Source organism: Theropithecus gelada, chromosome 20, assembly GCF_003255815.1.
Source record: "Theropithecus gelada isolate Dixy chromosome 20, Tgel_1.0, whole genome shotgun sequence".
NCBI classification, from domain to species: Eukaryota; Metazoa; Chordata; class Mammalia; order Primates; family Cercopithecidae; genus Theropithecus; species Theropithecus gelada.
The window spans coordinates 61,791,264-61,803,802 of NC_037688.1; the positions used below are offsets into that span (position 1 = coordinate 61,791,264).

The 12,539-nt window shown below is 43.5% G+C and overlaps 1 protein-coding gene across 2 annotated transcripts in view; it reads right to left on the reverse strand.

Moving 5' to 3' along the window:
• The window catches only part of OTOA (otoancorin), an 81,017-nt gene that overhangs the window by 16,573 nt on the left and 51,905 nt on the right, over positions 1-12,539 (reverse strand). For both annotated transcript variants that reach the window (XM_025370732.1, XM_025370733.1), the window contains 2 exons: positions 7,640-7,769; positions 3,070-3,257 (listed from right to left, as the gene is read on the reverse strand). In XM_025370732.1, coding sequence (XP_025226517.1) covers positions 3,070-3,257; positions 7,640-7,769 — 318 coding nt within the window. The remainder of the gene's footprint in view (positions 1-3,069; positions 3,258-7,639; positions 7,770-12,539) is intronic.

Consider the following 12,539-nt stretch of genomic DNA (forward strand, 5'->3'; position numbering starts at 1 on the left):
ACATATATCAAAACACCATATTGTGTATATGTATATACCATAAATATATATAATTTGTATTTGTTAACTATCCCTTAATAAAAAATAATGAAAAATTTAAAAGACACAGGGTAAATCTTAATATAAAGCTCTCTTTTAAATCAATAATAAAAAGATAACTATATTTGTTTTAAAAATAAAAGAAGACATCAACAAGGAATTCGCAAAAGAAAAATTAAATGTATGGGGAAAAGTTTATTCTCAGTCATAATTAAAGAAATATACATTAAAAACAATCAGAGAAGACCATGTTGATTCATCATATGACAAGAAGTAAAAAGAATTATCATCATTTATGATGCTGGAAAGATACAAGGTAAGGGATACCCTCATTTGTTGTAGTTGAGAATTTAAGTTGGTACATGCTGTTGAGAGGGCAATTTGGCTATCTGTATCAAAAGCTTTTAAAGTATTTATATTCTTTGACCCAGAAATTCTACTTCTGGGAATTTAGCCTGAGTAAATGAGACAAGTACCCAACCGTATATGTATAAAGGCATACCTTGAGGCATTTTTTAAAATGCAACCTGAAAGTCTAACAATTAGCTAAATAAATAAGAACTAACCATAAATAAAATGCAGTTGCCCCTGTGGATACCTCCACCGAAGATTGGTTCCAGGACTCCTCGAAGATACCAAAATCCACGGAGATTCAAGTCCCTTATATAAAATAGTGTAGTATTTGCGTATAACCTATGCACATCCTCCTGTATACTTTAAATCATCTCTAGATTACTCGTAATACCTGATGCAATGTAAGTGCTATGTAAATATGTACAAAATGGTATGTCAAAAGTGCTACTGTATTTTTATGTGTATTGTTTTTTATTGTTATTTGGAGTGTTTTTTCTAAATACCTGAGGTTGGTTGAATCTGCAGATGTGGAACCCACTGATATGGAAGGCTAATTGTATTACAAAGCTATTTAAAACACTGATATAGACTGGGCACGATGGCTCAAGCCTGTAATCCCAACACTTTGGGATGCCAAGGCAGGCCTTGAGGTCAGGAGTTCAAGACCAGCCTAGTCAACATTGTGAAACCCCATCTCTACTGAAAAAAAACAAAAAAACAAAAATTAGCCAGGCATGGTGCCAGGTGCCTGTAATCCCAGCTACTTGGGAGGATGAGGCAGAATTGCTTGAACCTGGGAGGTAGAAGTTGCAGTGAGCTGAGACCACACCATTGTACTCCAGCCTGGGCAACAAGAACAAAACTCCATCTCAAAAAATAAATAAATAAATAAAATACTGACATAGATTTACATTTTGGATATGAAAAAATATGCAGTCTGTACTGTTGGGTGTAGAAAGCAAGTTATTGAATAGCAGGTAAGTGTAATATTTTTGTAGAACATGAGATATGTGTATGAAATATACAAAGTAATATTTTTATATACACAGTTTCGGAGTCTGGTAAGCTTCAAATGAATATACGAAAATATCAACAGTACTTATCTGTTGATCAATGCTTATCAAAATATCAACAGTAAGTAAAAGATTATCACTGATTTTCTTCTTTATTATTTTCTGACTTTTCTACAATAAACTTGAAGTACTCATATAATACACAAATACAGTTATATTTATAATTTTAAGAAATTGAATTGTTTAACCCTTAAGGGTAACTAGATATTCTACAACCATGTAAAGAGCTAAAATGGGCCTGGGAGCAGTGGCTTATGCCTGTAATTCCAGCATCGTGGGAGGCCAAGGTGAGCAGATCACTTGAGGCTAGGGATTCGAGACAAGCCTGGCCAAACAAACCCCATCTCTGCTAAAATACAATTATTAGCCAGGCGTGGTGGCTTGTGCCTGTAGTCCCAGCTACTCATATGGCTGAGACACAAGAATCACTTGAACCCGGGAGGCAGTTTGCAGTGAACCAGAGATCGTGCTGCTGCACTCCAGCCCGGGTGACAGAGCAAGACTCTGTCTTAAAAGAAAAAAAAAAAAAAAAGCTAAAACAGGCCACAAAGCGACCTTTTTCTTTTTATTTATTTATTTGAGATGGAGTCTCGCTTTGTCACCAGGCTGGAGTGTAGTGACACAATCTCAGCTCACTACAACCTCCGCCTCCCGGGTTCAAGCAATTCTCTTGCCTCAGCCTCCCAAGTAGCTGGAACTACAGGTCCTTGCCATCACACCCAGCTAATTGTTTGTATTTTGAGTAGAGATGGGGTTTCACCTTGTTGGCCAGGCTGGTCTCGATCTCTTGACCTCGTAATCTGCCTCCCAAAGTGCTGGGATTACAGGCATGAGCCACTGTGCCCAGCCTACTTTTATTTTGTTTTTGAGACAAAGTCTCAGCTCTGATGCCCAGGCTAGAGTGCACTGGCACAATCTTGGCTCACTGAAACCTCCACCTCCTGGGTTCAAGCAATTCTCCTGCCTCAGCCTCCCGAGTAGCTGGAACTACAGGCGCATGCCACCATGCCTGGATAATTGTTGTGTTTTGAGTAGAGACGGAGTTTTGCCATGTTGGCCAGCCTGGTCTCAAACTCCTGACCTCCCGTGATCCGCCCGCCTCGGCCTCCCAAATTGTTGGGATTACAGGCGTAAGCCACTGCACCCAGCCAACAAAGAACCTTTTTAAAGATGGAAAACTACTTCCAGTCCTCTTTTTACTCCTTTCTGTTATATTTTCAGACAAATTTGCAACAGATTCTGAGAAAACCTGCTGTGAGCAGCAGCTGGGGCTCTCCATGTGAAGGAATAAAAGGGCTAATTCTTGCAAACTGCCTTGGTCAGAGGCATTGGGACATCCACAGAACTTTATTCACTGAGCATCTGCTAGATGCCAAGACACATCTCATCCCATTCTCTGCCACAGTCCTAAGAGGGAGGAACTGGAAATTTCCTCCTTTCTCAGATAAGGAGATCACAATATCACTGAGCTGATGCAGTAAAATTTCAAGATGATATATGTGAAAACTCCTTGAGGAGGGCTCTATGTGCAGAAATGCTGAACTGGTTTTGGTGTTTTTCTTTTTTCCTCGGTTTAACATTTCCTCCCTGAGGTGGGCTTCACCTGTATTGCTTTCTCCTTCAGGGTCATCAGCTGAGGCCGGCTGAAACCCTGGACAGCTCCCAGCAGTTCCACAGTCCTGATGAATGTGTCTTCCTCCATGCACCGCAGGTCCTCCAGGGCCCAGCAGGCATTGGCTTCGGCCAACTTGAAGATGTCATCGGAAGAGGGGGCTGCGACTCCATGGCAACCTGAAGAAAGGGGAGATGCAGGGAAGGAGAAGAGGAAAGAGAATTTCAGGAAATGTTAGTCTGTGTATTGAAATGAGTAACTTTCTTCGCCAGATTTATGCATGGAAGGGACTATAGAGTAAAAGTGGAGAGCAGGAGCCCAGGGACTAGACTGAATCCCACTTCTGCCATTTCTTGCTAATTATTGGGTAACAAAGTCATGGAAATGTCAGCTTTTTGCACATCCACATGCACAAACTAGGAGCAGTGCAACATTACAATTAAACTACAAATTCCTTGAGGGCAGTAAGAGCTGGTGGTGAACAGTCCTGACTTTCGATTCAAATCCAAGGCTATTTAACCTCTCTGTATTTCAGTTTTCTTGTCTACAAAATGGAAATAAAATCACCTCATAGCATGGTTGTGAAAACTAAATGTGTTATATATAAAGCACTTAGAACAGTGCCATGCATACAGTAAGCACTCAATACACAATTTCTGCTGCCTACCTCACCCCCTATGCCTTTGAGTTGGCAACCTAGCATAAAGGTTCCAAAATTATGAAGGAGCCTTCCTATAAAAATGGGAAGATGGGCTGCATGGTGGCTCATGTTTTCAATCCCAGCACTTTGGGAGGCCAAGGCAGAAGGGTCACTTGAGCCCAGGAGTTCAAGACCAGCCTGGGCAACATGGCAAGACCTCACCTCTAAAAAAAAAACTACAAAATATTAGCTGGGTATGATGGCACATGCCTGTAGTCCCAGCTACCCAGGAGGCTGAGGTGGGAGGATCACCCGAGCCTGGGAGGTCAAGGCTGCAGTGAGCCGTGATCATACCACTACTCTCCAGTTTGGGTAACGGTGAGACCCTGTGTCAAAATAAAATAAAAAATAAAAACTAGGAAGATGAGTTGCTGTCCATGAAAATCATAATGGGGGCTGTGGATTTCCCATCCCAAGAGAAAAGAGAAATGAGCCCTTTGCACTTCCCTTGGCAAGAGGAAAAACAGCCATTTTGGTCTTTGAATAACATGAACCTTACCTACTCAAACCAGTTACCAACCAACATGCAAATGAGATATTGTCTTTGCTGGCTCCGATGTGCCCAACCTGGGAGAAAACTCTAGGATCCTTAAGAGCAACCATGGATTTCTTGTCTTAGCAGCAGACCACCACTGATGCTGACAGATGCACCAACCCCACCCAAGGCCAGGGCATTTCCCAAAGCCCCATGGCCTCTCTCTTCTCATTGCACCTTCAATGGAAATTCACTGCATTCCAATCAAGAGGCGAAAGTAGACCAGATCAAAGATGCCAGTTGTGGTCCTCAAACATCTTTATCATAAGCCACTTGGAAGGGACTAAAGATCCATCCCTCCCTAGGCCAACCCCTACCCCACTCTCTAGTGAAAACAACATCAGTGGTAGCACAGAACTAGAGAGGGCAGAATGGTTGACTAGTACATCAGGGACTTGGTCTTATCACCATGTCTGTCCAGGGCTTAGAATAGAGCCTGGTACATAGTAGATGTTCAGCAAATATCTGTGGGTGAATGAACACACACACACACACACACACACACACACACACACACACACAAACTAATATAAAACCAAGCAGTAATTCTGCTAATTCATTAATCACTAAAGCATAGCAGCAATTAATACCCAGAACCAACTGAAGAACACTCAAACTATGCACTGATACCAGAGCTTCCTTCCCCTGAGCGTGGACAGCCTTACTTTTGTGTACCACATGCACACAGTAAGAGCTCTGCAATATGATGACATGGACTGCCAGATGTTGAGGGCAGTGGGAGCCAGTGGTGCTCACCATCAGCTTTGGGTACAAATCCAAACACTGCCATTTACTAACTCTGTGACTTTGGACAAGTCCCTTAGTCTCCTAAGCCCCAGTTTCCTTCATTTAAAAAACAAGAGAACACCCAAGCCTGGAAATCCACAGCCCTAAATGGAATAGGCATTCCTGTTTTCACATCCAAGTGTTACCTTTTGGCCTGCCACATCCCACTATCCTGTACCCATATAAACCCCAAACCCCAGGCTCCATGAGCATATAAGCAGATGAGCAGATGAATAAAGAGAAGAGGAGCAGAAGAGCAGCATGGCAGAGAAGGAGAGAAAAGAAGAAGCGTCTGAATACCAAGAAGAGTTTGGCTGGGGATGGTCAGAGAGGAGATTGGCCATAGGACAGCCAAACTCCAGGGGAAGATCATCTTCCCACTCCATCCCCTTTCTAGCTCCCCATCCATCCCACTGAGAGCCACCTCCATTACCCAATAAAATCCCCACATTCACCAAGAAAAACAAAACGGGAGAACAATATAATGCATGAGGGATAATCACCCAAGGTACACATAAATCCAATTGTGACACTTCTTTGCTCGATGTCACATGATGCCTCCATCCAGAGTAAAAGCCAAGTCATTAGGGTTTCCTTTATCAGTCCCTACATGGCTGGCCTTGTCTCTCACTCCCCTCCAAACACACTGGTCCCTACCTCCCATTCACAGAAGTGATCCTGTCGCACCCTCTGCCTGGAAGACTCTAACTGAAAATATTCACATGGCGCACTCTCCCTTGGGTCTTCATTCAAATGTCACCTTCTCAATGAGACGTTCCTTCATGGTTCTCTTTTCACATGATAGTCCCCCTCCCAACACTCATGGCCCGTTCCCTTGCTTTATTTTCCTTCTTGGCACTTTTCATATGATATACCATATATTTCACTTATGTATGGACTTTATTGTCTTGCTACCCTCCATTTGAAAGTAAGCTCTTTGTTCACATAATTAGTGATTAACTAATATTTGTTGGGTGGATGAAAGCAAGCACTGACTGTCAACTACTACCATTGGATCTCATTAACTTTGTCTCCTCATGCCTGGCCCCAGTCTGCACTTAGTAGGTGCAGGGTAATGATAATAAAATATCTAACACTTGGACAGGCATGGTGGCTCACATCTATAATCCCAGCACTATGGGAGACCAAGGCAGGATGATCACTTTAGTCTCAGAGTTCAACATCAGCCTGGGAAACATGGCAAGATCCTATCTCTACAAAAAATAAAACATTATCCAGATGTGGTGGTGCATGCCTGTAGTCCCAGCTACTTGTGAAGCTGAGGTGGGAGGATCTCTTGAGTCCAGGAGGTCGAGGCTGTAGTGAGCCATGATTGCACCACTGCACTCCAGCCTGGGTAACAAAGCAAGGCCCTGCCTCTATAAAATCAAATTTTAGGCGGGGGCGCAGTGGCTCACGCCTATAATCCCAGCACTTCGGGAGGCCAAGACGGGTGGATCACCTGAGGCCAGAGTTCAAGACCAGCCTCGCCAACATGGTGAAACCCCACCTTTACTAATAATACAAAACTTAGCCAGGCGTAGTGGCACATGCCTATAATCCCAGCTTGTCAGGAGGCTGAGGCAGGATAGTTGCTGGAATCTGGGAGGCGGAGGTTCCGGGGGGCGAGATCATGCCACTGTACTCCAGTCTGGGTGACACAGTGAGACTCCACCTCAAAAAATTTTTTTAAAATCAAATTTTAAAAATATCTAACACTTATTAAGGGTCTGCTACATGCCAGACATTCTTGTAAACATGTTTCTGGGCTTAAACCCATTAATTCTCACAATAACCCAGTGAGGTAGAGACTTTCATTATCCCCATTTGATAGAGGATGAAAGCTGAGGCACACAGAGGTTAAAGAGCTTACCCAAAACCACACAGCCAGTAAGTGGCAGACTCAGGAGTGAAATCTAGCCAGCTCAGCCCTGTCACTGCAATGTTAAACCATTAATCCATGTTGGTCCTTTAAGTCAATCCTACTGAAATGTTTGTTACACGAATTCACTCATTAAACCTACTAGCCTGGGTATGGAGTATGGGACATGATTCCAGGTTACTTTACAAAAGTGTAACTCTTTTTTGTTTTGTTTTGTTTTGTTTTGAGACAGAGTCTCACTGTCACCCAGGCTGGAGTACAGCGGTACCATCTCAGCTCACTGCAAATTTCATCTCCTGGGTTCAAGCAATCTTTGTGCCTCAGCCTCCGGAGTACCTGGGACTACAGGCGCGCACCATTATGCCCGGCTAATTTTTGTGTTTTTAGTAGAGACAGGGTTTTGCCATGTTGGCCAGGCTGGTCTCAAACTCCTGACCTCAAGTGATCTGCCTGCCTCAATCTCATAAAGTGCTAGGATTACAGGCTTGAGCAACCGCGCCTGACCCAAAAATGTAATCCTTTGCCTATAGATTTTGTCATTCTATTGCTTTGCAGACATTTCATCCAGTTCCCTGCATAAGGAGGCCTCTTGATGTCAGAGACCCTGCCCAAAACACTGCCACCCCAGCAGCGGCTCAGATACCCTGGAAACACTCACCAGGCATAGGGTCAGAGCTGGGGATCTTGTCACTGCTGTTCCGAACAGATCCAAAGACAGCCCAAAGGAATTCTTTAGGGGGCAAGATCCTGGCCATCTTGGAAGCTGCTTGTAGAAGGATCTCAGGAAACTGTGTGAGAGAAGATGAAAGAAGATGAATAATAATTAAAGCCCCTTAAATACAGATTGAAATCAGAATTGAAACCGTCACACTACTTACTGCCTTCATTCTTTGTTATAGCAACTTCTCATATAAATCTAATCCCTAGTCCCACTAATGTGGTCTCTATAAAGAATCCTATAAAATGATACTCAACCTCAATAAAAATCCAATAAAGGCTAAAAAACATAAATACATCACTTTTCACTAGATAGTCAAAAATAAAATAAAGTGCTAATACTTAATGTTGGGCACATTCATTTTTCTGTGGGACTGTCAAATTGTGCAGTATTAGCAGAGCAATCTGATAATATCAACAAAAAATGTAGGCTAGGCCAGGTGCAGTGGCTCACACCTGTAATCCCAGCATTTTGGGAGGTCGAGGTGGGCAAATCACTTGAGGTCAGGAGCTCAAGACTGGCCTGGCCAACGTGGTGAAACCCCGTCTCTACTAAAAATACAAAAATTAGCCAGGCATGGTGGCATGCGCCTGTCATCCCAGCTACTTAGGAGGCTGAGGCAGAAGGATCACTTGGGCCCAGGAGGCGGAGGTTGTAGTGAGTTGAGAGCATGCCACTGCACTCCAGCCTGGCGATGGGAGTAAAATCCTGTTTCAAAAAAAAAAAAAAAAAAAAATGTATATGTACCTACCCCTTTTTTGGTTTGGTGCTATTTCAAAGTTTTTACTAAAGTTTATGTTTGATATACTTTGGATGTGTACCCCACCCAAATCTCATATTGAAATGTAATCCCCAGTATTGGAGGTGGGGCCCAGTGAGAGGTGATTGGATCATGGGGGCAGATTTTTCATGAATGGTTAAATACAATCCCCTTGGTACTGTCCTCACAATAACGAGAGCATTCTCTCGAGACCTTGTTGTTTAAATGCACGTAGCACCTCCCCCATCACTGTCTTGCTCCTGCGGGGGCGAAGTAAGACGTGCCTGCTCCCCCTTCGCCTTCTGCCATGATTGTAAGTTTCCTGAGGCCTTCCCAAGAGCTGGGCAGATGCCAGCATCATGCTTCCTGTACAGTCTGCAGAGCCATGAGCCAATCGATCCTTTTTTTTTTTTTTTTTTTTCCAGACAGAGTCTCGCTTTGTCACTCAAGCTGGAGTACAGTGGTGGGATCTCCACTCACTGCAACCTCCACCTCCCAGGCTCAAGTAATTCTCGTGCCTCAGCCTCCTGAGTAGCTGGGATTACAGGCATGCAGCACCAAGCCAGGCTAAGTTTTTTTTATTTTTAGTATAGACAGGGTTTCACTATCTTGGCCTGGCTGGTCTCAAACTCCTGGCCTCAAGTGATTCACCCACCTCGGCCTCGCAAAGTGCTGGGATTACAGATGTGAGCCACTGTGCCTGGCGGTGTTTGTTTGTTTTTTGTTTTTTGAGATGGAGTCTCGCTCTGTCACCCAGGCTGGAGTACAGGGTGCGATCTCAAGTAACTGTAAGCTCTGCCTCCAGGGTTCATGCCATTTTCCTGCCTCAGCCTCCTGAGTAACTGGGACTACAGGCACCCGCCACCACGCCTGGCTAATTTTTTGTATTTTTTAGTAGAGACGGGGTTTCACTGTGTTAGCCAGGATGGTCTCGATCTCCTGACCTCGTTCCGCCCACCTCGGCCTCCCAAAGTGCTGGGATTACAGGCATGAGCCACTGCGCCTGGCCCTTTTTATTTTTTATTTTTAAATTTAATTTTATTTTAAGTTCAGGGGTACATGGCAGGTTTGTTATATAGGTAAGCTTGTGTCATGGAGGCTTGTTGTACAAATTATGTAATCACCCAGGTATTAAGCCTAGTACCCATTAGTTATTTTTGCTGATCTTCTCTCTCTTCCCACCCTTCACTCTCCAATAGGCCGCAGTATCTGCTGTTGCATTCTATGTGACAATATGTTCTCATCATTTAGCTACCACTTATAAGTGAGAACATGTGGTATTTGGTTTTCTGTTCCTGCATTAGTTTGCTAAGGATGATGGCCTCCAGCTCCACCCATGTCCCTGCAAAGAACACGATCTCATTCTTTTTTACAGCCACATAGTATTCCATTTATAGTAATTTCTTTATAAATTAGCCAGTCTCAGGTATTTCTTTATAGCAATGCAAGAATTGCCTAACACAGGTCAGGTGCAGTGGCTCACACCTGTAATCCTAGCACTTTGGGAGGCCCAAGCAGACAGATCACCTGAGGTCAAGGGTTCAAGACCAGCCTGGCCAACATGGTGAAACCCTGTTTCCACAAAAAATATAAAAATTCGCTGGGCATGGTGGTGTATGCCTGTAATCCCAGCTACTCAGGAGGCTGAGGAGAATCACTTGAACTCAGGAGGCGAGGATTGCAGTGAGCTGAGATCGTGCCACTGCACTCCAGCCTGGGCAACAGAGCTAGACTCTGTCTCAAAAAAGAAAAAGAGAATTGCCTAACAACATTTATCATGAAAAGGAGGTGAAGAAGGGTTCTCTCAACATCCTGGATGGAGACTAGCAATGAGGGGACTTAGGGGACTTTGGGTTGCCTTGGAGAAAGTGCCGTTTCTCATCTAGAACGAATACACTTTGTCAAGACTTGGGATATTATTAGGAGGCCTGTCCGTGGGCCCAGAGAATTCATCAAGCCCTACAAACAGCTATGCCTCTCTGGGTCCCAGCTCACCCAGAGAGAAAGCCTCTCAGCCTATGTATCTCCCCTTTCTAGACTCATCTTCAGAATTAGAGTCACCGTCTAGGCCAGCAGTTCTCAACCCTGACTGTACATAAGAATCACCTGGGACACCCAGAGCCAGCTCCTACAGATTCTGACTAGTTGGTCTGGGCTAGATACCATGGACTGGTCCATCTTGGAATCTCCCCCAGGTGATTCTAATGTGCAGCTAAGGTGCAAAGCAACTGCTCTAAGACAGTTAACTTTTAGAAAGCAATGTGCATAACGGAGTGAATGGTATTTTCCATTTTGTTTTTTTTTTTTTTTTTTTTTTTTTGAGACGGAGTTTCACTCTTGTTGCCCAGGCTGGAGTGCAATGGCACGATCTCGGCTCACCGCAACCTCCGCCTCCCAGGTTCAAGCGATTCTCCTGCCTCAGCCTCCCTAGTAGCTGGGATTATAGGCATGTGCCACCACGCCCAGCCAATTTTGTATTTTTAGTAAAGACAGGGTTTCTCCATGTTGGTCAGGCTGGTCTTGAACTCCCGACCTCAGGTGATCCACCCGCCTCGGCCTCCCAAAGTGCTGGGATTACAGGCGTGAGCCACCACGCCTGGCCCATTTTGTATTTTTTAAAGAAGAGTGTATATATGCTCCTGTGTTTTTAGTAGAGACAGGGTTTCACCATGTTGGCTTGTTATATAGATATTTTTACACGTATATAAAACTTGTTATATAGGTAGTCAGGATTTTTCTGAAAGGATGCAGAAGAGACTGGGGACAGCAACTGCCTCTGAAGAGGGAAGCAAGGGAACTACAAGTCTGGGGTGGGAGGGAGACTTGCCTCTCATCCTATTACCTTTAGTGCAATTGGAATTTGTTAATCAGGAGCATGTATTACTTGTTTTATTAAACATTTCCAGTATTTAAAAAAAGAGTGTACAGAATAATACAACAAAACACCCATGTCCTCACAACCCAGCTTAAGAAATAAAACATCACAATATAAATAATAAGTCCCTCCTTCACTCTTTGCCTTCCTCCTTCCCCAGAAGTAACTGTCACTCTGAATTTGGCATTCACTTTTACACTTCTCTTACATATAAACTTGGTTTACATATGCTTTAAATTAATTCAGCTAGTATTTATTTATTTACTTCATATCCTACTATATTCTTTTGCAACCTGGGTTTTTTTAAAATTCTACACTGTGTTTTTGAGATTTCACAGTGTTGATACAAGACTTTTTCAATTTCAGAAGTTGATTTTTTTAAGATTAGATAGATATATGTATGTTCTCACTGATATGTGGGAACTAAACTATGAGGACCCAAAGGCATAAGAATGATGCAATGGACTTTGGGGACTTGGATGGAAGATTGTGGGGGACAAGGGATAAAAGACTACAAATATGGTGCAGTGTATACTGCTCGGGTAATAGGTGCACCAAAATCTTACCAATCACCACTAAATAACTTACTCCTGTAACCAAGTACCACCTGTACCCCAATAACTTATGGAAAATAATAAACATCTAAACATAGAAAAAACAAGGAAGGAAAAAAATAGATGGATATATAACATTTGTGCATCAGGGCCAGGCAAGGTGGCTCACGCCTATAATCCCAACACTTGGGAGGTCAAGGCGGGCAGATCACTTGAGGTCAGGAGTTCAAGACCAGCCTGGCCAATATGGTGAAACCCCATAGCTACTAAAAATATATAAATTAGCCGGGCATAGTGGCAGGCACCTGTAATCCCAGCCACTCGGGAGGCTGAGGCAGGAGAATCACTTGAACCCGGGAGGCGGAGGTTGCAGTGAGCCGAGATTGCATCGCTACCCTCCAGCCTGTGCAACAGAGGGAGACTCCATCTCAAGATAAAATAAAATAATAAAATAAAAATAAACATTTGTGCATCAACTGCTTATAACCATATATTTGGACATCCAGAATATGATTTTACTGTGACTGGACTTAAGAATGTGTGCTGCACATGTGTAATCGTAGGTGATGTTCTGTGTGTTCAGGCCCTGCTGAGTATGTGTGACCATGTGTACCTTGCGCCTGAAAGTGCAGGTATGAGAGTCTGTGGATA